A 26,056-nucleotide genomic window follows, 5' to 3' on the forward strand; every position below is an offset into this window, starting at 1 on the left:
CTCCTCCTCCTCCTCCTCCTCCTCCTCCTCCTCCTCCTCTTCCTTCTCCACCCTCTCCTCCTCATATTCGTGGCAGTTGCAAATATTTTTGTTATGGCGAACTGTTTACGTCTGGCTAGTGTGTGTGTGTGTGTGTGTGTGTGTCCTCACGACTCAGGCCCCCGCACGTCAGCTGTATCATATGGGGCGATGAGGGGTGTTTACTGTAGTGCGGTGTATGGCAGAAGACCTCATTATGTTGTTTGCTTAGGTTCACACGCGCCTTGAGTTATGCTCGTGAATACATCTTTTTGAGAGACCCTCCCCACCCGCACCCGCACCCGCACCTCCACCCCCGCACCTCCACCCCCGCACCTCCACCCCCGCACCTCCAACCCCGCACCTCCACCCGCGCTCCCTCCCTCAGCATTTTCACCACGCCCCGTCATTACCAGGGAGTGAGGTGAGGTGTTTAATGGTTGCCGCTACTGCCACCACTGTCATCATCATTCATCATCACCCCTCCTAACTACTCAGTGCTACCCATGATCACTTCTACTTCCGCTTCTCCTGCTTATACAAACACTAGTGCTGGTGCTTCTTCTTCTTCTGCCACTGCTGCTCATATAACTGCTACATACTACTGGTGCTACTGTTACTGCTGCTGCTACAATCATAATAACAATAAAAACTCTATAATGTAGTTAAAATGATTCACAATAACAATGGCTTTACTACTACTACTACTACTACTACTACTACTACTAGCACAACAACAACTTTTACTACTACTACTACTACTATTACTATTACCACCACCACCACCACCACCATTCATAACACGTAACATAAATCATTAGAAGAAAAAAACAAAATAAGTAAACTAGAAAAGCGAAGTAAAAAAAAAAAACAAAGAAAAAAAATGACAAAAGAAATAAATAGTAACAAAACACCTAAAGTGATCTTGTATGTGCTAAAATTTCTGCGTATGTAATTTGTCATGTATATATTGCTTACTACTAAATTTCCCTCCTGCATCCGTCATTTCTTATTTATGTACGAGTCTGTGTCATTTCCATCTTATGCACGTATTTATATTCTTGGGTACGTAATTCCCCCTTCTGTGCACGTAAATTTTTCTTCAGTGTATGTATCTTTTTTTTTTTTTTTCGTGTACATGATTTCTTTTTTATGTAAGTACGCATTGTTCTTTCCGTGTACGTTTCTCCTAACCATGTGCGTGTTTTCATGTATACTTTCTGAGGTACACACAAAAGTTTTCACTGCCAGTTTCTTTACGTATTAGTATTAGAGGTGGTTGCAGTGTGTACATATATATATATATATATATATATATATATATATATATATATATATATATATATATATATATATATATATATATATATATATATATATATATATATATATATATATATATATATATATATATATATATATATATATATATATATATATATAAGCTGCCCTGTGTATATTTGCGACACACACACACACACACACACACACACACACACACACACACACACACACACACACACACACTTAAGAGGCAGGTTCCTCAGTCAACACTCTAAGCTCTTTTTTTTTTCTGTTGAGACTGGAACACGTGAGAGATCTGCCTACCTGTCCTGCTACTTGTGGGGAGAAATGCTGCCCCCTAAATCTCCCAGTCCTTTAAATAACCTAACCTAATGTAAGCTAACCTAACCTAACCTAACCTAACCTAACCTAGCCTGACCTTAACTTTTTTTTTTACCGATTATCCCCTCTACTCCTTATTTATTTATTTATTTATTTTTTTTTCCCCGCTTCGTTCTACTCCTCCCTTCTCTACCCTTTACTTTCCTCTTGTCTTCTTCCATCTTTTCCTTCTCTCTCCTCTACTTTCTCAATTTTTCTTTCTCTTCATCGTTTCCCTTCCTCTACTTTTCCCTCTTCCCTTCTCTCTCTCTCTCTCTCTCTCTCTCTCTCTCTCTCTCTCTCTCTCTCTCTCTCTCTCTCTCTCTCTCTCTCTCTCTCTTTCTCTTTCTCTTTCTCTCTCTCTCTCTTTCTCTTTTCGTTTTCCTCTTGCCTTCTTTTTCTTCTTTTGTTTCTCTTCCTCTTTTCTTTCTGTCCCACTTTCCTCCTCCTGTTTCTCCATTCGGCTCTATCTTCTACATTTCATGTCCCTTTCTCCTTTCCTTTTATCACCTTCTTCCTCTTCTTTTCGTTCTCCCTCTTCTTTTTATCCTCCTTTATCTTTCCCTCTTATCCTTTTCCTGTCCCATCCCATTCTTCTCCTTTTCTCTCTCCCCTCATGCCTTTTATCACATTTTCTCTTATCCTCTTCCTTTCTCCTATTCTTTTCCTATACCCTACTCTACATTATCTCCTGTTTCTCCCTTCCTTTTCCCTCCCCTCCTTTTCTCTTCGTCTCCACATTATGTCCTTCTCTTTCTTTTCTTCGTTCACCTTTTACTAACCTCTCCTTTCCTTCTCTTTCCTTCCCTCTTACCTTACTAACTCTCTATAAAAGACCTGCAGTTCTTTACCACTCCCTCTCTCTCTCTCTCTCTCTCTCTTTCCCGTCGTCCTCACCTTCCTCCCTGCTTCCCCATTCCGTCTGCCGCTCCTTCCTTGCATAAGCCGTGGCGAAGAAATACCATGCTTGCTAATTATGGTGAACGTGAGAATATTCAAGCGTGCAAAGGTGAATTTCGCTGGATTTTAGTACGTGCACAAAGAGAGAGAGAGAGAGAGAGAGAGAGGAGAGAGAGAGAGAGAGAGAGAGAGAGAGAGAGGAGAGAGAGGAGAGAGAGAGAGAGAGAGAGAGAGAGAAAGCTATGCCCTTCCTAATCCCTCAAGCTAAACTATACATGGAATGGCACTAAACGTAAAATGAAAGGTAAATTAAAACAAGCAACCGCGACGTTGTATCTGTCTCGCCAGAGAGAGAGAGAGAGAGAGAGAGAGAGAGAGAGAGAGAGAGAGAGAGAGAGAGAGAGAGAGAGAGAGAGAGAGAGAGCCTGTGTATGTAGTGCCAGTGCCAAGTCGCTAGCTGGGCAGGCCCCTCAGTGCCCGCCTGACGCAGGGAAGTGCCAGTAGTACCCTGTGTCGCCCCCTGGAGTGACCTGACTTATTCACCTCCACCCACGTTGTAGAAAAGGAGAGAGAGAGAGAGAGACGTGCATTTTCTACGCGTCACAAAGAAAACGTATCCCGTCTGCACTCCGTTACCCACCGCAAGTCCTGCACATACACATTACTAATACCAATACTGCTGCTACTACCACTACTACTACGACTGCTACTACTATTTAAAAAGTGACAAGCTTAGAAAATAAAGATCTACTAAGGAGCGCTACTTCGGACCTCGCGGAGAATAAGACTAATGGGAAGCAAGAATCACGTTTGACAGGGAAGACAGAAAATAAGTGTCGCCTTAATATACGTGAAGGAAATGAGGACGCAAAAAAGAAAACGAGATAGGCTATGGAGCGGCAAATGAAGAGTGACTGGTACGACGTCCAGGAATGAAGTTCACGTGTAAATGACTCTCGTATCAAAGGACGTCGAGTTGTCGTGGTCTGGTTGTTTGTACCTGCGTCTGCCCCCCGCCCCGCCCCGCCTGCACTGGTGCTCATCCCTGCGCACTCCCCCCGCAGTTACTCCCCGCACTTAAGTTAAACTATGCATGTTAATCGAAAGAGGAACGCGTTAACCAAAAAAGAAAATAAGTGACCATTTTGAAAAGATGTGTCAGATGAAAATATAGTTCATCAGAAAACTCCACACTTGATCTGTACGTGTTACCTTAAGGAAGAAAGTCTTACCAACAAGAAAATCGGAAAGGAAACAAAAGAAAATAAGAAAAAAAATATCAGTGGAAAATATAATTAATCAGAAAACTGCACTCTTTAACTGTACGTGTTTATTGAAAGAGGGACGTGTTGCCAATAAGAAAATAAGAGGTCATTCAGGAAACGAAAAGGAAAACGAGAAAAAATGTGTCGAGAAAAAAAGAAAACTTAATCAGAAAGCTGTACACTTTACCCACACGAGTTGACTGAAAGAGGAGCATGTTACCAATAGGAAAATAAGAAGTTATTGAGAAGACGAAAAGTAAAATGGGAAAAAAATGTATCAAAAGAAAATATGATTAATTAGAAAGGTTTCAGTGCACTTTACCTGCTCATATTAATTAAAAGAAGAAAGTTTTCTTCAGTAAAGGAAATATAAAAAGAAAGTCTGTAAAAAGGAATAGGAAAAATAGAAACACATTATGACAAAGAAAAACTGAATTATGTATTAGAAAAGAAAACCACGCGTTCTTTTCCCCCCTAGAGTATAAACTAAAATAAGGACATCTAATCAGTGAGAAAAGAATAAATGAATGTGGAAACGAAAAGGAAAAGGAAAAAAAATAAAAAAAACATGACAAAAGAAAATTAGCTCATCCGAGGAAAGGAAACTCTGTGGTCGTTGCCTTAAAAGCATTATATGAGAGGGAAACATATAAAGAAAGGTATTGTGAAGAGGAAATCGGTATCAAAAAAATTATGAAGGAAAATTTGAACTGAAAAACACACCCGTGGCTAAACTGCGAGTGTTAACCTGAAGAGGAATGTACTTTTAATAAGATAATAAGTAGTAAGTGAAGAATATGATGAAAAAAACAAGTATATGACACAAAAAGTCTTAAAAAGGGAAAAAAAAAACGAATGTCTAAAGTGGAAAACTAAGACCGGAAAATAAAATAAGTGAAAAATAAGGCAATTAAACAAATAAATGAGAAAAATTAATGCATAAAAGAAAAAAAAGGGAAGCCTGAGGAAGTTAACAGAACGAACACAAGAGAGAGAGAGAAAGAGAAAGAGAGAGTGAGAGAGAGAGTAGAAAGAGAAATATAATAAAAGTTAAAAATAAAAACGCGTGGTCATTGCAAGTTCGAGGAAATAATTTAATAAAGGAGTTCGCTGTTAAAAAGAAAGAGAGGAGAGAGAGAAAAAAAAAGAGTAAGAACAACTAAAACAAAAATTGAAGCAGAACTTTGATAAAAAGAATGGCGGGAGTGCTGCTGGGAGGAGTAGGGGGGCGAAGGGAGGGGGGCAGCCACCTACTACGCTTCTATCGCTGTAAGTTGTGTGTGGGAAGGGGCAGGACAGGGGAAATGGTGGACAGGTGTGTGTGTGTGTGTGTGTGTGTGTGTGTGTGTGTGTGTGTGTTAGGAGGGGGGAAGGGAAAGAAGGGAAATCTGTGGAAGGGAAAGTTGTTGAATGTAGGGGTGTGGGAGGGGCAAATGCGTGGAAGTGTATGGTGTTGGGTTGGGTGTGTAGGATGGAAAGGGCAGATGTTGCAAGGATATGACAGTGAAAGGGAAAGGTGTGGAAAGCAGAGACGTGTCAAGGAAGAGGCGTATATTAAGAGATCTGAGTGAGGTATTGAAATGCATGCGAGATATAACAATGGTGATGTGGGCAAGATCCTTAGTAATCAGGATAGGACCAGAAATAAAGGATTCGAGCTTGATAACGTTAGATAAAAAAAAATAAAAAAAATTAATTGGTTGTCAAATAGTGACAGAGGACTGATATAGACCCAGTAATTAGGTTATTAGTGGGACATTAGAGAATGTTATGAATTCAGGTCAATGGTGTGTATATACAGGTGGGGTTTTTGTACTGGCTTATTGGCTTCTTGCAGCTTTGTTTATTTTCTTATTTTCTCTTGAGGAAAATATAGGAAAGATTACAAGTATGGGGAAAAGACACGAGTAGAATGAAAAAAAAATGTAGAAGAAAACTAGAAAAAAAATAAAGGAAGGAGGGGAAAAATCTAAAGGAAGGAGGTGGACAATGAAGGGACGGGTATGTGGGAGGGAAAGGATAAAAGAAAGAAATGCAGCAGATATAAGAGTGTGTGGGAGGCAATGCGTGTAGCAGTACCCTACATTATTCAGAAGGTCGCCAGGAGGTAAATACAAAGGTTGCTAAGTCTGAAACAGGTGTACTAGGTTGTCTTCTGTTGTGTGGAGATATTTTGTAAGAGAGAGAGAGAGAGAGAGAGAGAGAGAGAGAGAGAGAGAGAGAGAGAGAGAGAGAGAGAGAGAGAGAGAGAGAGAGAGAGAGAGAGAGAGAGAGAGAGAGAGAGAGAGAGAGAGAGAGAGAGAGAGAGAGAGAGAGAGAGAGAGAGAGAGAGAGAGAGAGAGAGAGAGAGAGACCAACTTTTCCCAAAACTTATTTAATCGCGAACACCACATAATTATTTTCCCCGCCTGATTAACTGAAGAATTAATGTGCGTGCGCCATTGCCCGATTTTTATTGTTATTATTATTATTATTATTATTATTATTATTATTATTATTATTATTATTATTATTATCATTATTATCATAGTAGGAGTAGTAGTAGTAGTAGTAGTAGTAGTAGTAATAATAGTAGTAGTTGTAGTAGTAGTTGTTGTTGTTGTTTTTATTACCATAATTACCATCCTCTAGAAATCACATTCATTCGGTGCTAATTAGATTGATTCAAGGAAAGACAAAAGAAACTATACTCCTTCATAAAATGCGAGACAAAATAGAATATCTTTTCCATTTGCACCTCACTGCACTTTCTTGATAGTTTCCGAGTTTCATTAAATTTTATAAGATTCATATCCTTTTAATTTTCCCTCGGCGCATATCCTCTTTCGGCACGACCTTACTGCGACTCTATGGAACACACACCGCCTCTCGTCTGCTTTGTGACCCCCTTCTGGATTCCGTTGCCCTCAAACCCGTGAACGCGTGTGGAGTATGTCTGTGTACCTTCCCGAGAATGCGCTTTGGGTTATGTTGTGCTTTGTTACGCTATGTTCCTTAATGCTATGGTATATTATTTAATGCTAAATTATGCAATGGTTTGTCATGTAGAACCATCTTCCTTAAGCCTTATTTATTTATTTATTTATTTTTTTTATCAGTTTTTGTTCCCCATAGCCAGGGCCATTCTTACACACACACACACACACACACACACACACACACACACACACACACAAAAAAAAAAGTTAAGAAATGTACGTTTTACTACAATGTGCTGCTATGTTTGGAAGAATTGTGATGTGTACTTCTCCATTCGTTGGTGTCTATGAAAGTACAGTACTCATTGTGTCTGTGTTGGTCTGTAGGGAAGTACGGTACTAATTTAGACGTCTGTCGCTGTACGGTGGTGGTGGTGGTGGTGGTGGTGGTGACGTATAATTATGATGATGAGGAGGAGTAGGAGGAGGAAGAGAATTTACGACTTGTCTTTGAGATTCGAGTGAAGGAAAGTACGGTATAAGTAAAGTGACTGTCTGTAATTGTGGTTTGAAGACACTCTCTTTTAGCTGAGGTGCAAAGGACCTTGCTCTTTGATGTGTTAATATTAGCTTGGTTATTGGAGGTGTTTGGCTTTTGCTTCACTTTGATGCGCACACACAGACACACACACACACACACACACACACACACACACACACACACACACACACACACACACACACACACACACACACACACACACACACGAAAAGTAAATATATAATAGACAGATATATGGATATGGGAAATAAATAATAAAAATGAAATGATAACAGAAAATATACCAGATTAAATAATAAATTAGAGATAATATAATATAGATCAACGAAATCAAATTAAATCAAACAGTAACAATAAAGATAACGAATAATTAATATAAATAATAAGAGATATGAAATTAATTAATATAGTATAACAAAAAAATATAGTAAAAAAGTGCCCAACTTTTTTATTCATTATTTTGTTTTTGATTTTGTTTTTGTTTTCATGAGTTCATTTCAAAGCAATGCATACGCATGGATGGTAGTCAGACGATGTGTCACGAGCAGGAGGTGTGTGGGAGGTCGTAGCATCGCAGCACACAAGGCCACTGCGTGAGTCCAGCAGCGGCGTCACTCGTAATGGGCGGTTACTGAATTTCCAATGAATCAGATTAATTCAGCACTACCGAAACGTTTGCGAAATTGCTCCCGCTTCATTCTGTATCCATCGTGATTTTTTTCTTTCGAGTGGCGTGAGGATTTCGTCTGGTCTCTGCAAATCCTCTTTGGTATAAATACTTAAGTGAATACATTTTTCAGACGTGTTTTAACTGATTTAATTAATAATACTTTTATAATGTCTTTCCTAACGAATCTAATCTACCATTTGCATAATCCTCGGTGCGATCAGCTGCCGGCAGGACAGTCGCGACAGAACTGGAATGTAGAATATATATATTTTTTAGTGTTCGCTGTTCACTCAGATATCGAGGAATAACAACACCTCACCTTTAGTGGCGCTGAGTCTTTGTGGAGCAGCGGCTGGCTCTTCTGTCCCGCCCCGCCGTGTCACTCGGCGCGGGGGAGCACAGCACCGCCGCCTGGATACACGGCAGCCCTGTACAGCGTTCTTAAACGTTCCGTCGTCTCGCCTTGACAAATGTTCACTGGCTTTGGTGGAAGTCTCATGGTTCTGTTTTCATGATTTTTGTAAGTGTTCAGCAATGACAATGCATAGTCAGTGGGAAAAACACCTTTTATTTTTGTGGTCTGAAAATTGTCTTTCTAAAAGTTTGAAGCATTTAAGAATACTAGTCCTTGCACTTCGTCCCATCATCCTTGTGAACAAACTGATTTTTTGGCGAGTTCTTTCCTAATTCAACTCATTATATGACGCACCGATCAGTATAGTTTCCTGTCATGTCCATTGTATGAATGGTCTAGAACTAGATGAAATGCTTCTTTTTTTTTTTTTCTACTCGTCTATATCAAAACTTAGAAAATCATAATTTAACAGCTTCTTTTGTAACAATCGTGAACCACTTTCCAGGTCGTGCATCTGTTCACAACGCTATCATTATAAATTTCTCACACCATAGAAGTGGAAAGTGTCAAGGTCAGAATTTGAGGAACTTAGAGCTCCTCCTTCCTTTTTTGTTTAGAGTTCTGACTCAGTGTTATGTCCTCTGATCAAAGAATCCGCCGACTGCCAGCTTTTGGAAGGAGACAGTCAGCAACCCAGAGGTAAAGATCGAGGGAAAATGCTAAACAGTGAGAGTGAGTGCACGTTATTCAACCTCCAATTCTGACTGTACGATTTAAGAAAAAAAAAAAAAAAAAAAGAAATTAATAGTGTTCTAAATGTCTTTTGTTAATAGTTATGCAACACGCTTTGTGAAACTATCCAAATAATCTAGTGAGTCCCGCACCACAGCATGAGTGGTGAGTGGCTGGACGCTTCCATTAGGCTCATATCCGTATATCCGCCAATATTCGTCCCGTGGCTTCTGAAAGATTTGAGAACAGAATGACAGCTAATGCACGTGTTGGATCCCACCAGGCTTATGTACACACCAACACTCGCGCCAATGCATTCACCACCACTTCCTGGCTCCTCGTGGTCCAGTTTTTTTTTTTTTTTTTTTTTTTTGACATTTTCTGGCATAATAGTGCACTTTTTTTGTACCTACATTTAAGAACGAAAGAGCAATGTTTTTTTTTTTTTCGAGGAAGATAAAACAAAAGAAGATTACTCGTGGATAAATACAAGTTAATCATGTACATGCGTTAATAAATTTTATGGAATGGAGGAATCACTGAACAGTTTGGAAACACTACAGTAAGAGAGAGAGAGAGAGAGAGAGAGAGAGAGAGAGAGAGAGAGAGAGAGAGAGAGAGAGAGAGAGAGAGAGAGAGAGAGAGAGAGAGAGAGAGAGAGAGAGCATAGTATTAATGTGAAAAAATTCGAGAAGAGATGAGATTTACATACACACACACACACACACACACACACACACACACACACACACACACACACACACACACACACACACACACACACACACACACACACACACACACATTCATTCCCTCCCTCCCACACACACACACCCTTACCCCTAACACACACTCCACCTCCTCTCATACCTCCCACCCCTCCTCTCTCCAACACACACACACACACACACACACACACACACACACACACACACACACACACACACACACACACACACACACACACACACACACACACACACACACACACACACACACACACACACACACACACACACACACACACACACACACACACACACACACACACACACATCTCTACCCCCTAAACGCATTGAGATACCAGGCAATTGGAGGCAGTGACCCGTGCTGGAGCCGAAGCCGTGTTAGAAAATCTAGTGAGACCCTTAGCGCTCAGGAGTGCCCTTTGCCGCGGCGCCTCGTGCAGGGGGAGCGTCCCGCCTTTATTGAACACCGTGGAATTGAAAGCCGTGCAGACCAGAGCCATGATATTGTTACGCGTGCTGAGAGAGAGAGAGAGAGAGAGAGAGAGAGAGAGAGAGAGAGAGAGAGAGAGAGAGAGAGAGAGAGAGTTATGTTTGGTAATATCTAGAAATAATAGTAATTTTAGGTGTGAAATCACTGTTAAAGCAATTTGTTGCACGGAGAGAGAGAGAGAGAGAGAGAGAGAGAGAGAGAGAGAGAGAGAGAGAGAGAGAGAGAGAGAGAGAGAGAGAGAGAGAGAGAGAGAGAGAGAGCTCGGATAACAATATAAACGCCACCCTGGGGAGAAGTAAAATTGAATGCGTTAAAATATTCAGGAATTTACATACTACGACTCGCACATATTCATCTCAGTTTATGGATGAAAATGGCGGAAGTGGAGGAGTGGCGGCGCTGACCATGGCGGTGCTGTGTTGTCATGCATTTGGAGACGAAGATAAGGATGACGATTCTCCTTTAGATATATTGTACTTTCATAGGTACTTTATAGGCACTTCTGTTATACGAATACGAGTAGTATATAACAAAATGACGGTTCTTCTATCTATACTAAGACTTTTACAGGCGCTAGAAAAAAAAAATATATGGGGATTCCTGTTTTTGGGGAACGAAGGTTAAAACTAGAACAATTTTTTTTTTTTTTGTGGACTACATTTATAGGCAGTAGAAGTAGCACTGCTCGGATATGGCGCCCCTTGAACTGTTATGGGTACTACCTGCGGACTGACTGAAGAACTTTAAGAATATCCGCGAGTTTTTGTATCTCTTGCCTTGAAAGAAAAACGGAGGTGATTCACAATGTAGACAAGAGATGTGTGCGTTCCTTGTTTTTATGTCTGATTTACATATACCAAAAAAAAAAAAAGAAAAGAAAAGAAAAGAAAAAGGCTTCGTTCTTCACCTCCTTGAATTAAAAAGTTGTTGATTTATAAAGAAAAAAAAATATCTACGTTTTCCTCTATCCTTGGAATGAAAAACAGCACAGTTAATGTTTTACTTTATTTTATTTATTTCCTTCATTCGAATCTCAGCTGAGTCTGTGCCCTGTTGTGACTCAGACTGTCGTTTGATCCGCCACTGTACGAGCGTCGTGAATTGTGCTGTAACTTCCTCTCACTTACATCTCAAGGTAAAGCTGTCACGTGGTTTAGAAAAGATGGAAACAACAATGAATAAAAAAAAAAAAAAATAGATTAAGTTAGCTGTTACACCATCCATTATACTCATTTGCATTCATTATCTCTTATATTCTAGTGACAGATAATACCAACAACAACGTTTCTAAACACAAAAACCTGAATGGGCTTAATGTCCACAACACGCACCTTATTTATACATTTACAATTCATTAAGTCACTATTTGTTTACTTATTCATTATTTTGTATAGTTTTTCATTACTGACTTTTTTTCGGGAATGTTGACGTGTTCCAGTATATATGTATACACGCACTTTACATTTTATTAATTCACTATTTATGTATTCATTCATTATTTTGTATAGTTTTATTTGATACTAACATATTTTTCGGGAATTTTGACGTTTGTTTATACACGCACTTTTATTTAATCAACTCACTATTTATTTATATATTCAGTGCTGTTTTGTGAATTTTTTATTGTTAATATTTTGTCTGGGAGTTCTGCTTCACTTCCACACAAGGATTCACACGCCGTCCCTCAAATAGACCAAGATGTTCGCGTTTCTATGTAAATTCACAAGAAGCGTGACTTGCCTTCCATTCCGCAGAGAAGGGACGCCCCCCTGCTGTTCCATTCTTCTTTGGGCCCCGTAGAGACTTTTTCCTTACCGCCCCTCATTCCCCTTCTCCCTTGGGGCTCGGCTTGTTTAGGCTGCTGTGTTTGTGGGGGGAAGGGAACGTCTGCTGGCGAGAGGCGTGCGGGGTGTGTGGACAATGGCTGGGCGTGGCTGAGAGGTGGCTGTTGTCGCGGCTGTTGTCACGGCGCGAACCGAACAGGAGAGGGTTGGTTGGGTTGACCGTTGCTTGTTGCTACTAGGAGAACACTGAACTTGAGACGGTGGGAGTGCAGAGCTTGGTTTATTAAAGAAGGCAGGTAGGAAGGATAGGGTTGGAATGGTGTTGAAGTAGGTAGGAGGAAGGGAGGGAAGAAAGGTATGGTTGGGGTAGTGTTAAGGAAAGGAAGGAAGGGTTCAAGTTGGTATCGAGGAAGGTAGGACGGAGGAAGCGAAGAAAGGAAGGAAGGTAGGTAGGTTAAGGTAGTGTTGAGGGAAGAGGGAAGGAAAGACGGAAGCAGGAAAGGACTGGTGTCGAAGAAGGAAGAAAAGATGGGATGATTGAAATTGAGGAACAAGGAAGGGAAGGAAGAAGGAGGAGGGAGGGAAGGAGAAAAAGGAGGAAGGGAAGGAAAGAGAGAAGGAAGAAGGGAAGGAAGGAAGGAAGGAAGAGAGGGAGGAGGGAAAGAAGAGCAACTTTTACTCCTGAAACTAAATAAACCACTTTCCCTTCTGCGTCTAATTTATTGTCTCTGTCCCTCTCTCCTTCTCTTCATGTTCCCTTCTCTCTAGCGTCCTGCCTGTCTGTCCCAGCTGTGCCTCCATCTGTGCTGCGTGACTGAAGTGCCGCTTCTGCTTCTGTCTGTTTGTCTATCCGTCTGCCTGTTTTTTTTTTTTTCGATCCATTCGTTCACTGTGCGCTTGAAAGTTAGTTTATTTGTGTGTCTCTCAAACTCTTCGCTTTGGCTTTTCTATAGACAAGGCAGTCATCCAACAGAGAGGGAGAGGGAGAGAGAGAGAGAGAGAGAGAGAGAGAGAGAGAGAGAGAGAGAGAGAGAGAGAGAGAGAGAGAGAGAGAGAGAGAGAGAGAGAGAGAGAGAGAGAGAGAGAGTCGGTCAGTAAACTCCATCATCAATTCTCATCAGGAAAACAGAAATATGATAAGCGTGTTTATATAAATGACAGAAAAAATAGAGGAAAAATAAAATAAAAATGTAGACTTTAAAATAGAAGAGCCAAATCTTCTACACACACACACACACACACACACACACACACTGAAATAAATAAATGAACATACATATAAATATATAAGTGAATGCTTTAATACTCAGCACAAATTTAGTTTTCATCTGAGAAGTGACCATTGCAGTAGAGAGAGAGAGAGAGAGAGAGAGAGAGAGAGAGAGAGAGAGAGAGAGAGAGAGAGAGAGAGAGAGAGAGAGAGAGAGAGAGAGAGAGAGAGAGAGAGAGAGAGAGAGAGAGGAGAATACTGATTATTATTGACAACAGCATCACCTTAACATCACATTGACACGCCTGAGAGCAATAATCATTACCTGCATGCCAGTGACAGGAACACCACGTAGGTATGTACGGTTGTCGAAACCTTCTCACAGCCTATAACACGTGTTTCTTTCCTCACAAACTACTCTAATACACTCATTTTCGTTCAACAACCACCTCTGAACATTACAGTGGCTAAATGTTGCAAAACCTGTCCCTCTAAAGCATGTTCTTTCTTGTGGGTGCTTGTTAAAGATTTTGTGTGATGCTTTGAGTGCTATAAAGTCTTACATATTACAGTGAAAGGGTTAATTACTGATGTCACACGGTCTTCTGCATTTCGTGAGTAGAAGTTGAATAGAAATCAATACGTGAAATAATTAAATGCCTTACATTACCACCTCCGGAAGCAACAAGAAACTCTGGGGATGCAATAGACAGAGGATGTTAGATAATGGATACTGCTCCTCTTCTCTGACACATTTTGTAGAATCTAATATTACTCTCCTTGGTGACGAAACTTGCCGCACCTTAGTACATATTATAATCTTCTTACAATAATACACTGAATGGAATGTAAACTTCTTCTCTGCTGCTTTTCTTATCGCTCCCTCCTCTGTCTCTGTCTTTATCTCTCGTAGTGGTGCAAGGTATGTGTGTGTGAGTGTGTGAGTGTGTTTGTCTTCAGGTTATGTGATGTCTTTTGTCTTGAACGGTGTTTGAATCTTTGTCTTGCTCTTTTGATCTTGTATGTAAAGGTGTTCTGTACTGATGTCCTCTCTCTCTCTCTCTCTCTCTCTCTCTCTCTCTCTCTCTCTCTCTCTCTCTCTCTCTCTCTCTCTCTCTCTCTCTCTCACACACACACACACACACACACACACACACACACACACACACACACACACACACACACACACACACACACACACACACACACACACACACACACACACACACACACACACACACACACACACACACACACACACACACACACACACACACACACACACACACACACAGAGAGAGAGAGAGAGAGAGAGAGAGAGAGAGAGAGAGAGAGAGAGAGAGAGAGAGAGAGAGAGAGAGAGAGAGAGAGAGAGAGAGAGAGAGAGAGAGAGAGAGAGAGAGAGAATGTACTCTACTAAACTAAATGTACTGTCAGTGAGAAATGGAAATATTTATGGAATTTATGAGCCAGAATGTGAATAATAAGCGAAGGTTTGCCATATTGTTGTTGTTATTATTATTATTATTATTATTATTATTATTATTATCATTATTATTATTATTATTATTATTATTATTATTGTTATTATTATTATTATTATTATTATTATTATTATTATTATTATTATTATTATTATTATTATTATTATTATTATTATTATTGTTTATTATTATTATTGTTATTATTATTATTATTATTATTATTATTATTATTATTATTATTATTTTTGTTATTGTTATTGTTGTTGCTATTGTTGTTGTTGTTGTTGTTGTATGGTTCTGATATTAAATGGAGCGTGATATATAATTTATTTGCTTGGTGCGTGGGTGCTTGCCATCTTGTGCGTGTGTGTATGTGTGTGTGTGTGTGTGTGTGTGTGTGTGTGTGTGTGTGTGTGTGTGTGTGTGTGTGTGTGTGTGTGTGCTGAGGCAGAAAAGTGAGGGAGCGTATATGTGGTGACAAGGATGGGAACAGGTGTGGGAAGACAGGTGTGGGGTGGAGGAAGAGAAGGAGGAGGATCAGGAGGAGGAGGAGGAGGAAGAGGAGGAGGAGGAGGAGGAGGAGGAGGAGGGCGGCTCTAATCAAGTATGAACCTAGAGTTGGCAACAGTGACATGTTAAGAGAGAGAGAGAGAGAGAGAGAGAGAGAGAGAGAGAGAGAGAGAGAGAGAGAGAGAGAGAGAGAGAGAGAGAGAGAGAGAGAGAGAGAGAGAGAGAGAGAGAGAGAGAGAGAGAGAGAGAGAGAGAGAGAGAGAGAGAGAGAGAGAGAGAATCAACCGAGATGAAAGAGAAGGAGATGCGGAGGGAGGGAGGAGATACTTAAAATGGGAGGGATTAAGGTAAGGAGGAAGGTGAGATTAGGAGTGAAGGACGAAAAGAAGATAGAAGAAAGTGAGGAGAATAGAATTGTGTAATGAAAGGAGGAGAAGGAGGAGGGGAAGGAGGAGGCACATAAACAAGTCACTAATGAAGGATTCTTGTAATTAGATCTAAAAATATTACTAAATAAGGCCAATTAATTATTTTTCTTCGCGCGCGCGCGCGTGTGTATGTGTGTGTGTGTGTGTGTGTGTGTGTGTTTTCCATGGCAGAGTATAATGGTGATGGTATTAACAGTGATGATAGTTGTGGCTATGATGAAGATTGTGATGATGACGATGATGATGATCGTAGCCTTCATAGTGATAACTTTCATGCTGATGATGATGATGAAGGTAGTGGTGGTAGTAGTAAATGTAAATTACGTTAATGGTGATGATAAAAGGTAATGGTGATGAAAGTGATGTTTATTAGTGATGGCAGTGACGAATTAATGCTTCATTAATGATAATGTTGACAAAAGCATGGTGATGATGACTATGATGATGATAATGATAATGATGAAGATGTTGACTTGTGGTGGTGGTGGTAGTGACAAATGAAAGTTACTTCAATGGTAATGATGACAAAGCTAATGGTGATGATGATGATGATGATTAGTGATGATGTTAGCGTTGTTTTGGTGCTGACGATGGGAGTGTTTTTCTGAGATGAGAAGGACGAACTAATAATAAAATCAGCGAGGCGAGGGAGCATCAAGAGGATGCTGTGAGGCTGTCTGATCCTTCCCTGCTCGTCCCCTCCAACTTTATTAATAATTGTTGCGTGTATTTATGCCACTTAATCTTGTTATCGCTTTCCACCACATGTATTTTGTCCTCCTCCTCCTCCTCCTCCTATTTTCCCTATTCCCCATGTATATTTCCTGTTCTGTTTCGTAAAATCATCGTTTTCCATTACACGTATTTTTTCGTCTTCTTCCTCCTCGTCCTCGTCTTTGTCCTCCTCTTTTTTATATATATTTTCATCCCTATGTATGCTTCCTGTTTTTCTTCCTCCCTGTTTATCGTTCCTATTCCTCCTTTCTCTCTCTCTCTCTCTCTCTCTCTCTCTCTCTCTCTCTCTCTCTCTCTCTCTCTCTCTCTCTCTCTCTCTCTCTCTCTCTCTCTCTCTCTCTCTCTTTTCACTCTCTTTTAGCATGCGGTTCGTTCTGTTCCGTCAACTTTAGTGTGCTGTAGGTCGGACTTTTGTGAGTGTTCAGCAGTTTTATCAGTCAATCGCTACAGATGATTGCTGATCGGCGAGCGGCGGCGTGTTTGGACTGTGGAGGTTAGGTAGTCGTGACCAGCGTGGGATGGCGTGATGTTACTGTGGGGAGCTGTGGGCAGTATGGGTTATCGTTGGTGTGTGTGTGTGTGTGTGTGTGTGTGTGTGTGTGGCTATTGGGTGTCTTAGGCAACATGAATGGTGTAGGTATGTGACTGGAGGAAACTTAGGCCGGTGTTAGTCTACGTGTGAGTTAGCTTGGGTGTGTGAGGAGCCGTGGGCAGCGTGGGGCGGCTCAGAATGGTCTGTGGGTGGCAAATGAGGAGTCAGGGGGACGGAGGGTCAATGCGCGGGGAAGCTAATGGGGTCGGAAGCTGGTGACGTCATGGCTTGTTTATTTTAAGTCGCTGCCTTGCTCGTGCCTCCCAGGTGATCAACAGCTTATTGGGGAAATTACCTGAGTGTAAAGCGAGATTATTATTATCATCATTATTATTATTATTAGTAGTAGTAGTAGTAGTATGCTGAGGGAAACGTACTCTGAGTCATATAGTAAATCTGTAGGTACGTCTTTTTAACAGAACTGTAAGGTTAATAAAAATAATGGCTTCCCTGAACAACGAGCAGAGAGCCTCCGCATTCCTTGCGCCTCCGGGATCGGCGGTTCGAATTTCTCATCTTTGAAGAACACGGGGGCTGTTCGTATTACCAACTCTCGCGTGCCGCTGCTCGGGGCGGCTGGCCGGGCCACCAGTGTACGACTAGATTCAAGATTTTAAATATTTTTTCGTGAATTCCGGCGAAGCCTCACGCTGAAGCTCTCTCTGCAATCACTTCCTGAGGGTGAGCAGAGCGACTGTGTTACTCTGCTCGCGTTCCTCTTTTTTGATTTGCCGGTCCCTGGTCGGTGCAATGCTTGATGTCAGCGTGGCAGCGGCGGGCGTCACCTGGCGAGGGGCGGCCCGTGCACTGCGACGTGACAACAGTTGGACCTGACACACGCCATGCTGCCGAAATAAACCAACATTTTATTGTGCAGCAGTTTTATCAAATCACCATTTTTCTTAGTTACAGGGAAAATTTACATTGATATATTTAAACCTTTATTAAATTTAGACTCTGCTGAAAAATTGTCGAGAAGTTTCCCTGAAAGTAAAAGAGCGGGGTAAAGATTTATTAACAAAAGCTCGGCCTTGATCGATGGCTCCTGCTTCGCGGCGGTGGATGTGTTATCAACAAACTGAGGAATGGGGCCGCGGCCTCGCCTGGCGGTGCCTGCAGTGTTGCAACGCCCTTGTCCACTTCACGCCCCTCACACACCATTGTTTGTATGCCGCTGGTCGCATCCGTTCACGGCGTTACTTTTGATACCTGCACGCTTCTTATCAGTTTACGTATCCATACATGTCGTTCGCCTTCACGTAGTTTTATAATCGTATTGGGATGTTGTCGATACTCAGTGACACTTTTACAGGCAGCAAGCACTTCTGTTGTAGCCTGCCAAATGTGGCTGTCAGTGACGATGTCCAATAGATCTGTCTTGTGCAGGCACGCCTCTTCCCCATGTCTTTGATGTGTGTGTGTGTGTGTGTGTGTGTGTGTGTGTGTGTGTGTGTTTATGTCAAGGAAAGATTTCATGTATGTACCGACTGCTACACACACACACACACACACACAAACACACACACACAGCGAGTGAAGAGAGCCATACCGATTACTGACAAACTAACAAGAAAATACAGCAATAACACATAATATTATGCACTTCACTAAGTTGTTTTGAGTAAAGGTCGGGAAAGATCAAGCCAGGTCAAGCTTGCTGAATGGAGGAGGAGGAGGAGGAGGAAAGGAGAGAAGAAGAAGAAGAAGAAGAAGAAAAAGAAGAAAAGAAATAGAATATGATGATGGTCGTGAAGATGGTGATGATGATTAGAAGAAAGTAAAAAAAAAAGGAGGGGAAGAGGAGAATTAGGAGCCAGAAATAGAAGAAAGGAAAAAAGGGAATAAATGGATCAAATCAGAAATAGGATGAGGAGGAGGAAGCCAGGAGGAGGAGGAAAAAGAGAATTAGAAAAAAAGAAAGAGGACGGAAAAGGAAAAATAAAAGGAGACGAAATTTGGAGAAAGAAGAGGAGAAGGAGGAAGGAAAGGAGAATTAGAAGTCTGAAAGAGATAGAGGAGGAGGAGAAGAAAATAAATAAAGACAAAAGGAGAGTAAGAAAGACGAGCATTTACTTGGTGTTAATTATGTATTGGCAGTATTGGCAGCGACAAGAGAGAGAGAGAGAGAGAGAGAGAGAGAGAGAGAGAGAGAGAGAGAGAGAGAGAGAGAGAGAGAGAGAGAGAGAGAGAGAGACGCCATGCACTGGATATCTATTTTGAGTTTTGTATGTCGCCTGTCAGAACCATGATGTCGCAGTGTAGGCGTGTGTGTGTGTGTGTGTGTGTGTGTGTGTGTGTGTGTGTGTGTGTGTGCACTTTCAGCTTTACATTCTGTGTTTGTGCTTTAATAGCTTTCCTTATGTTTATTTTCCTCTTCCACATTCTTGTTTTTCTTTTTTTTTCTTTCCCTTTTTGTCTTTTCTCCTTTATCTTTGTCGTTTTTGCCTTTCTCTTGTTATTGTTGTTGTCATTGTTGTTATTATCGTTATCGTTACCGTTGTCGTCGTTGTTGTTGTTGTTCTCTTATTTCTCCTCCTTCCCCTCCTCCGCCACCACCACCACCACCACCAGTATAGGCCTGCCAGACATAAACAAGTGAGGGTTGGGGAGGGAATGGCCTTCCTCACCTTTTGTTTACGACGGGTACATCTCCTGACAGAAGCGAGAGGAGAGAGAGAGGGGGAGGGTGGCAGGAGTATGGACGATGGGAAGGGGAGGAAGATGGGGGGAAGAAGGGAAAAAGAGATAGTAGAAGAGAAAGGAGTGGAGGATGGGAGCATTTCGAGAGAGAGAGAGAGAGAGAGAGAGAGAGAGAGAGAGAGAGAGAGAGAGAGAGAGAGAGAGAGGAGGAGGAGGGGCAGATGATGGAATGTGAGAGGAGGGAAGGGTCTTGAGGGTAACGAAGAGGTAGTAAAGGAGGAGGAGGAGGAGGAGGTGGTGGTGGTGGTGGTGGTGGTGGTGGTGGAAGAGGAAAGTTTAAGAAAAAAGTGAGGGACAAGGAAGAGAAAAGAACGAAGGAAGACATACGTGCGCAGATGATAAGAGAGGAAAGAAAGATGAAGGACGAGGGAAGAGAGAAAGAAAGAAGGAACGGAGAGAGAGAAAAAAAAAGAGAGAGACAGATGATAAGAAAAAAAACGATGATGGAAGAAGAGGAAGGAGAGAAAACACGAGAAGAGATGAAGAAGGCGAAGAAAAAGAGGAAGAGGGAAAAGAAGGGTGAGATAGCAAAGCAGGAAGAGGAGTAAACATACAAAGAGATGAAGGGTGACAACGAAGGAGGAGGAGGAGGAGAAGGAGAAGGAGGAGGAGGAGAAGGAGCAGGAGGAGGAGGAGAAGGAGAAGGAGGAACAGGAGGAGGAGGAGGAGGAGGAGGAGGAGGAGGAGGAGGAGGAAGAAGAAGAGGAGGAGGAGGAGGAGAAGGAGGAGGAGGAGGAAGAGGAAGACAGGCATGAGGGATCGGTGGAAAGCAAATAGTTAAATCTCTCTCTCTCTCTCTCTCTCTCTCTCTCTCTCTCTCTCTCTCTCTCTCTCTCTCTCTCTCTCTCAAGATCGTACGAGACAGGCAGATTAGCTTTAAGAAACGATTGGAATTGATATCAGAGAGAGAGAGAGAGAGAGAGAGAGAGAGAGAGAGAGAGAGAGAGAGAGAGAGAGAGAGAGAGAGAGAGAGAGAGAGAGAGAGAGAGAGAGAGATACACGTTTTCCCATATGCATTGAATACGTGAGTCAGTCAGTGAGTCAGTCAGTGAGTCAATCAATCAGTCAACCAGTCAGTCGCTCAGAGGCAACAGTTAAAGATTTTTCACATTCATTTTACCCATAAGTCTTGGCGGTCGTCTCTTATCCTTCATTCTACTAACATGGCTGGCTGATGAATTAAGTATTTTCTTTATATTTTGTAGGGGAAGAGGTGGATCTGCAGAATCAGGGATGGCATTCTTTAATACAACAGTTCAGTGCCTTATCTCGAGAACATCAAACACTCAGTAATAGATGTTTTCATAATTCATGATAATTTAACAGAATCAAGTATTTTGTATCATCAATGAGAGCAACACACGCGATAACCGAATAATAATAATCTCTTTGACCTTTGAACGTATTCCATGTAAGAGAACAAAATGTTTTTACTGATAGTTTAACAAGTATTCCCAACCACTCGTGAAAGAAACACACACGAGAACCAAATACTCGTGTCTGTGACCTTTGAAAATAGTATATATATAAGAGAACAAAGCGCTTCAGAATACGGGGTCCTTGATATCATAATTTAATCACACGTGGACATGTCGGCGTATAGAAATAACAGTGACAGAATCACAGAATTTCAGACAGATAGAATACTTTTTATTTTTTCACCTCCTCTCTTTCTCTGTAAACTACATGGTACATTATGACTAACGAGTAAGTTATGGAGGAAGAGGGACTGCGTTTTTTTTGCCCCCTCTCCGTATAAGCTTCGTGGTCTAGGTATATTATGAGTAACAAGTAAGCTATGAAGGAAGAAAGGCGAGTGTATTCCGTGTGTTACCTAGTGAGCCTCTCGGAGTGACGTGCGGCGTGACGAGTCGTGTTAACATCGGCATTACTGTTATGTTTTTGACGCGGTCGGAAAAATTATGTTAAATTAAGCGTAACAATGAGTTGGCTTTTTATTTGTTGTTGGCTGTCTCGGTGCATTCTTTTGAGAGAGAGAGAGAGAGAGAGAGAGAGAGAGAGAGAGAGAGAGAGAGAGAGAGAGAGAGAGAGAGAGAGAGAGAGAGAGAGAGAGAGAGGAAGGTGGAACAGACTGCAGAGTACACAAGAATGATAAACGGTGACAATGAAAAGGAGGGGAGAAACAGATGAATGAGAGAGAGAGAGAGAGAGAGAGAGAGAGAGAGAGAGAGAGAGAGAGAGAGAGAGAGAGAGAGAGAGAGAGAGAGAGAGAGCATTACCTTCCTTCTTCTCTCCTTGATGCAACACTGCTGAGTTTTCGCCAAGCCCGGAGTGACACGTCATTTGTTCTGGTAACACTGTTTTTGTCCCCCCACACGCGCTGCCACGCAAAGTAAGACGAATAGACCGGGCCAGAGAGAGAGAGAGAGAGAGAGAGAGAGAGAGAGAGAGAGAGAGAGAGAGAGGTGGGGGGAAGTATATATGTATGATAAACGGCCAGAATAGAAAGGGGAAGATGAATAGATGGATGATAGAGAGAGAGAGAGAGAGAGAGAGAGAGAGAGAGAGAGAGAGAGAGAGAGAGAGAGAGAGAGAGAGAGAGAGAGAGAGAGAGAGAGAGAGAGAGAGGCGGACATATTGACAAGGCACGGGTGATTTAGCAGTGAGGTCATGCGAGGTTGTGAGGTGGTGGTGGTGGTGGTGGTGGTGGTGGTATTCTGGCTGCTGGCGTCCATCTGACTGAGTGTTGCGCTGAACGGCTGTCAACCATCTGAGTGGCAGATGTAACGTGTGTGTGTGTGTGTGTGTGTGTGTCACGTGTAGGTCTACTGGCTTCTTTCAGCTTCCCTTACCTTTATATGTTCTTTAGTGTGTAAGGTCAGTTGTGGTGGAGGAGTGAAAGGAAAAAATAAATAGATAAATGTATCGATTCTTATGTCACTTCACCGAATCAAACTTATCTTTTGCCAATAGAACCTTACCTAACCTAACGTAACCTGATCTGACATGACCTATCCCATCCTTACCTAACTTAACGTAGCAGAATTAAACTCCGTCTTTTGCATTCTGACCTTACCTAACCTAACCTCATCTGATCTAACCTAATCGTATCCAACCCATCTTTCCTAAACTAATTTCTTGTGACTTTAGATAACTTAATCTAACCTAACTTAACTTAATCTAACTTAACCGAATCTAACTCATCCTCCTCAATTTTATCTAATTTATCCTATCGTAACCTAATTAAACCTAATCTAACCAATCACATCCCATCCTAACCTTACTTAAACCTAATCTAATTTATCTTATTCCATCCTAACCTAATCTAAACCTAATCTAACCTATCCTATCCCATCCTAACCTATTAAACCTATTCTAACTTAACCCATCCCATCTTAACCCAATTTGAAACCTATCCTAACTTAACACTCTAACCTAACCCAACGTAAACCTGATCTGACCTTTCTTGCTCTTCCCTCGGCAGGTTATGGCTACGAGGATGACCATGCTGATCCTACGGCCTTCCTGGAGGCGATCGACCAGCTGGCCCTTGCCTTCTCCAGCAGGTATGTTCAATAATTCCCCCCACCCCTGCCCCATGTATCCATCTTTGCCGTACCTGCTTGCCTGCCTTCCCCCTTTTCATCTTTATCATGCGTATTTCTGAGATGTTTATTTACGTGGCATTTTTTTTTTTTTTCGGTCTGGTTACTTTTTTGTTTGTTTATTTATTTTTTTTATATTGTTTGGCTAACTGCTCACCTTTTCACCTTTATCATACGCATTTCGTTTTTTTTTTTTTGGCGTTTTATCCAGCCTTGTTACCCTTTTTTTTTTTTTTTTTTTTTGTGTGTGTGTGTGTGTGTGTGTGTGTGTGTGTGTGTGTGTGTGTGTGTGTGTGTGTGTGTCTTATAGGAAGTGTTGTTCTCCACATAGTCACTTTCTTCACTTCGTTTTTCTTTTAGGTACCTGTCACCCAAACTGTTTATCTTTGCCACATGTATTTCCAAACTTAAATCTAGTTACGTGTGATTTTTATTATTATTATTATTTTTTTATTTTTTTCTATTTGTGTCTCTTGTACTTGTACCGAGTGTTGTTTCTTCACATAACCATCTTCGCTTCGCTTCGCTTGTTTAGGTGCCGGTCACTGTTCATCTTTACCACTTTTTTTTTTTTCAAGCTGTTCCTTGTTATCTTATCCTCTCTAGTTACATGTTCCTTTTTTTTTTTTTTTATGGTAGCTCTATGTGCAAATTAATGTTGCTCCTCATATAATCTGTCAACCTCTTCATCTTTACCATACATATTTTCAAGCTCTCTTTCTTGTCATTTTGTCCTTCCTGTTTACCTTTTATATCCCTTTCCTTTGATCATAGTTATCTGTGTCTCCCTAATTAATGTGCCCCACGTACCCTTGTCTGCCTCACTTGCTTAGCGTCCTGTTTCATTTTGAGCATCTTTATCATACGCATTTTCTATTTTTTTTCTTTTTCCTTGTTGTTTTATCCCATCTAATTAACCTCTGCTTGCTCCAATGAAAACTTATATCACCTATAGGAAATGCTGTGCCTCATGTAACTATCTTTGCCTCACCTGCCTTGCTGTCTGTGTCTCTTTCACCTTTGCCACACGTGTTTCCAAGCACCTTATTTCGATGTCTTTTTTTCTCCCGTATCTACCTGTGTCCTTTTCTCTTGGCCACCTGCGTCTCCTGTAGGATGTTTTTTGGGGATCTTTTACTCTTTCCACCATCTATTTAATGCATGTCCAAGTTTTTTTTTTTTTTTAATATTACCATGTCACTTTTCCTTCGTCTATCTACCTGTGTTCCTTTTCTCTCAGCCACCTGTGTCTCTAGAAGTTTTTTTTTCTTTTAATATTTTTGGAGGGGTGCCGTTTACTCCTTTGATTATCTTTATCATATCTCTATCGAAGTTTTTACTATTATTATCTCTACATATTATTTATTTATTTATTTTTTTCCGTTCTGCGTATCTACAAGCGTCCTTTTCCTCGCCTCACCAACCCACCCGTGACTCCAGACTCCAGCAAGAAATATAGTTTTCTGAGTACCTATTAAACCCCCCTTAAGTATCTTCATTCTATCCACTGCATTCCCAACAAGGTTATCGTTTATCTGCATATCGCAATTTGATTTTTTCCCTCCTCGTATCTGTGTCCTGTTCCCTTTTGCCCCGCCCCTACCTTTGCGTCTTCCGTTTTCTTTTATTTTTTTCATCTTTTTTTTTCCCCTCCCCAAGGTGGTATGTGTACGTGCCTCTGGGTTCCATTTGAGTCCCCGAGGGTCCATCTGTCCTTTTCTTGGTCACTGGCATCGACCGGTGATTTATCTTGTTTACTTTTGTTCCATCCGTGGCCGCCGATATATCCCCGTGGACAAGAGAGAGAGAGAGAGAGAGAGAGAGAGAGAGAGAGAGAGAGAGAGAGAGAGAGAGAGAGAGAGAGAAAGTTTACCACAATCCCTCTAAATCCCCTAGTCGTTCACTCTTCTCTCTCTCCCCTCCCTGTTTCCCCTCCAACTATCGAGGCTCACGTACCTAAAGTTTCCTCCACGCTGAGTTTCCTCCATCCTGAGTTTCCCTCCGTCCACGTGAGGGGAGTTGTGTTTACTTGGAGGAAGAAGCAGTTGAAGGGAAGGAATGGAAGGAGAAATGGATAGAACTAGGATGTAGAAGGGAGAGAGGAAGAAAGGAGTGTGGATGTGAAGGAGGAAGAGAGGAGCGTGGATATCCAAGGGAAGAGAAGAGGGAGGATGATGTGGATGGGAAGGAAGGGAGAAGCGAGAGTAGGAAATAAAGGAAGGAAGGGAGAGAGGATGTGCAGAAGGAAGGTAGAGAGGAAACGGAGAGAAAGGAGGAAAGAGAATGTGGAAAAGGAAGGAAAGGAGGAGGATGTTGTGCACGGGGAAAGAAAGGAAGGAAGGAAGGAAGGGGAAAAGAAGATAATGGGGAGGAAGACAGATAATGGTGGAGAGGGGGAGTTAGGGTTACATTCTCCATTAATTCTTCCTTATTTTTCCTCCCCCACCACCACCACCACCACCACCACCACCACCACCACCACCACCACCACCACCATCAAATCCTCCACCAGCTGTTTACGATCCGTCTCATAATGGTGGAGAAGGGAAAAGAAGAAGGGAAGTTAGTGTTATATTTCTTTTTAATTCCTCTTTATTTTCCCCTTTCCTCCACATCTCCATCTGCTCCACTGTCTCCTCCCACACGTCTACCACTCGCTGTTTACAATCCAAGCCGAGCAGTCATAATCCTGTTAGGTGCGGGGAGGCAAGGAGCAGATTGGC

At 41.6% G+C, this 26,056-nt stretch overlaps 1 protein-coding gene across 1 annotated transcript in view; it reads left to right on the forward strand.

Annotated features, from left to right (window-relative positions):
• The window catches only part of LOC135106892 (rho GTPase-activating protein 45-like), a 182,307-nt gene that overhangs the window by 57,097 nt on the left and 99,154 nt on the right, over positions 1–26,056 (forward strand). Inside the window, exon 6 of the mRNA XM_064016283.1 lies at positions 23,213–23,294. Within this exon, the coding sequence (XP_063872353.1) occupies positions 23,213–23,294 (82 nt within the window). The remainder of the gene's footprint in view (positions 1–23,212; positions 23,295–26,056) is intronic.

The sequence above is a fragment of the Scylla paramamosain genome, chromosome 2 (genome assembly GCF_035594125.1).
Source record: "Scylla paramamosain isolate STU-SP2022 chromosome 2, ASM3559412v1, whole genome shotgun sequence".
NCBI classification, from domain to species: Eukaryota; Metazoa; Arthropoda; class Malacostraca; order Decapoda; family Portunidae; genus Scylla; species Scylla paramamosain.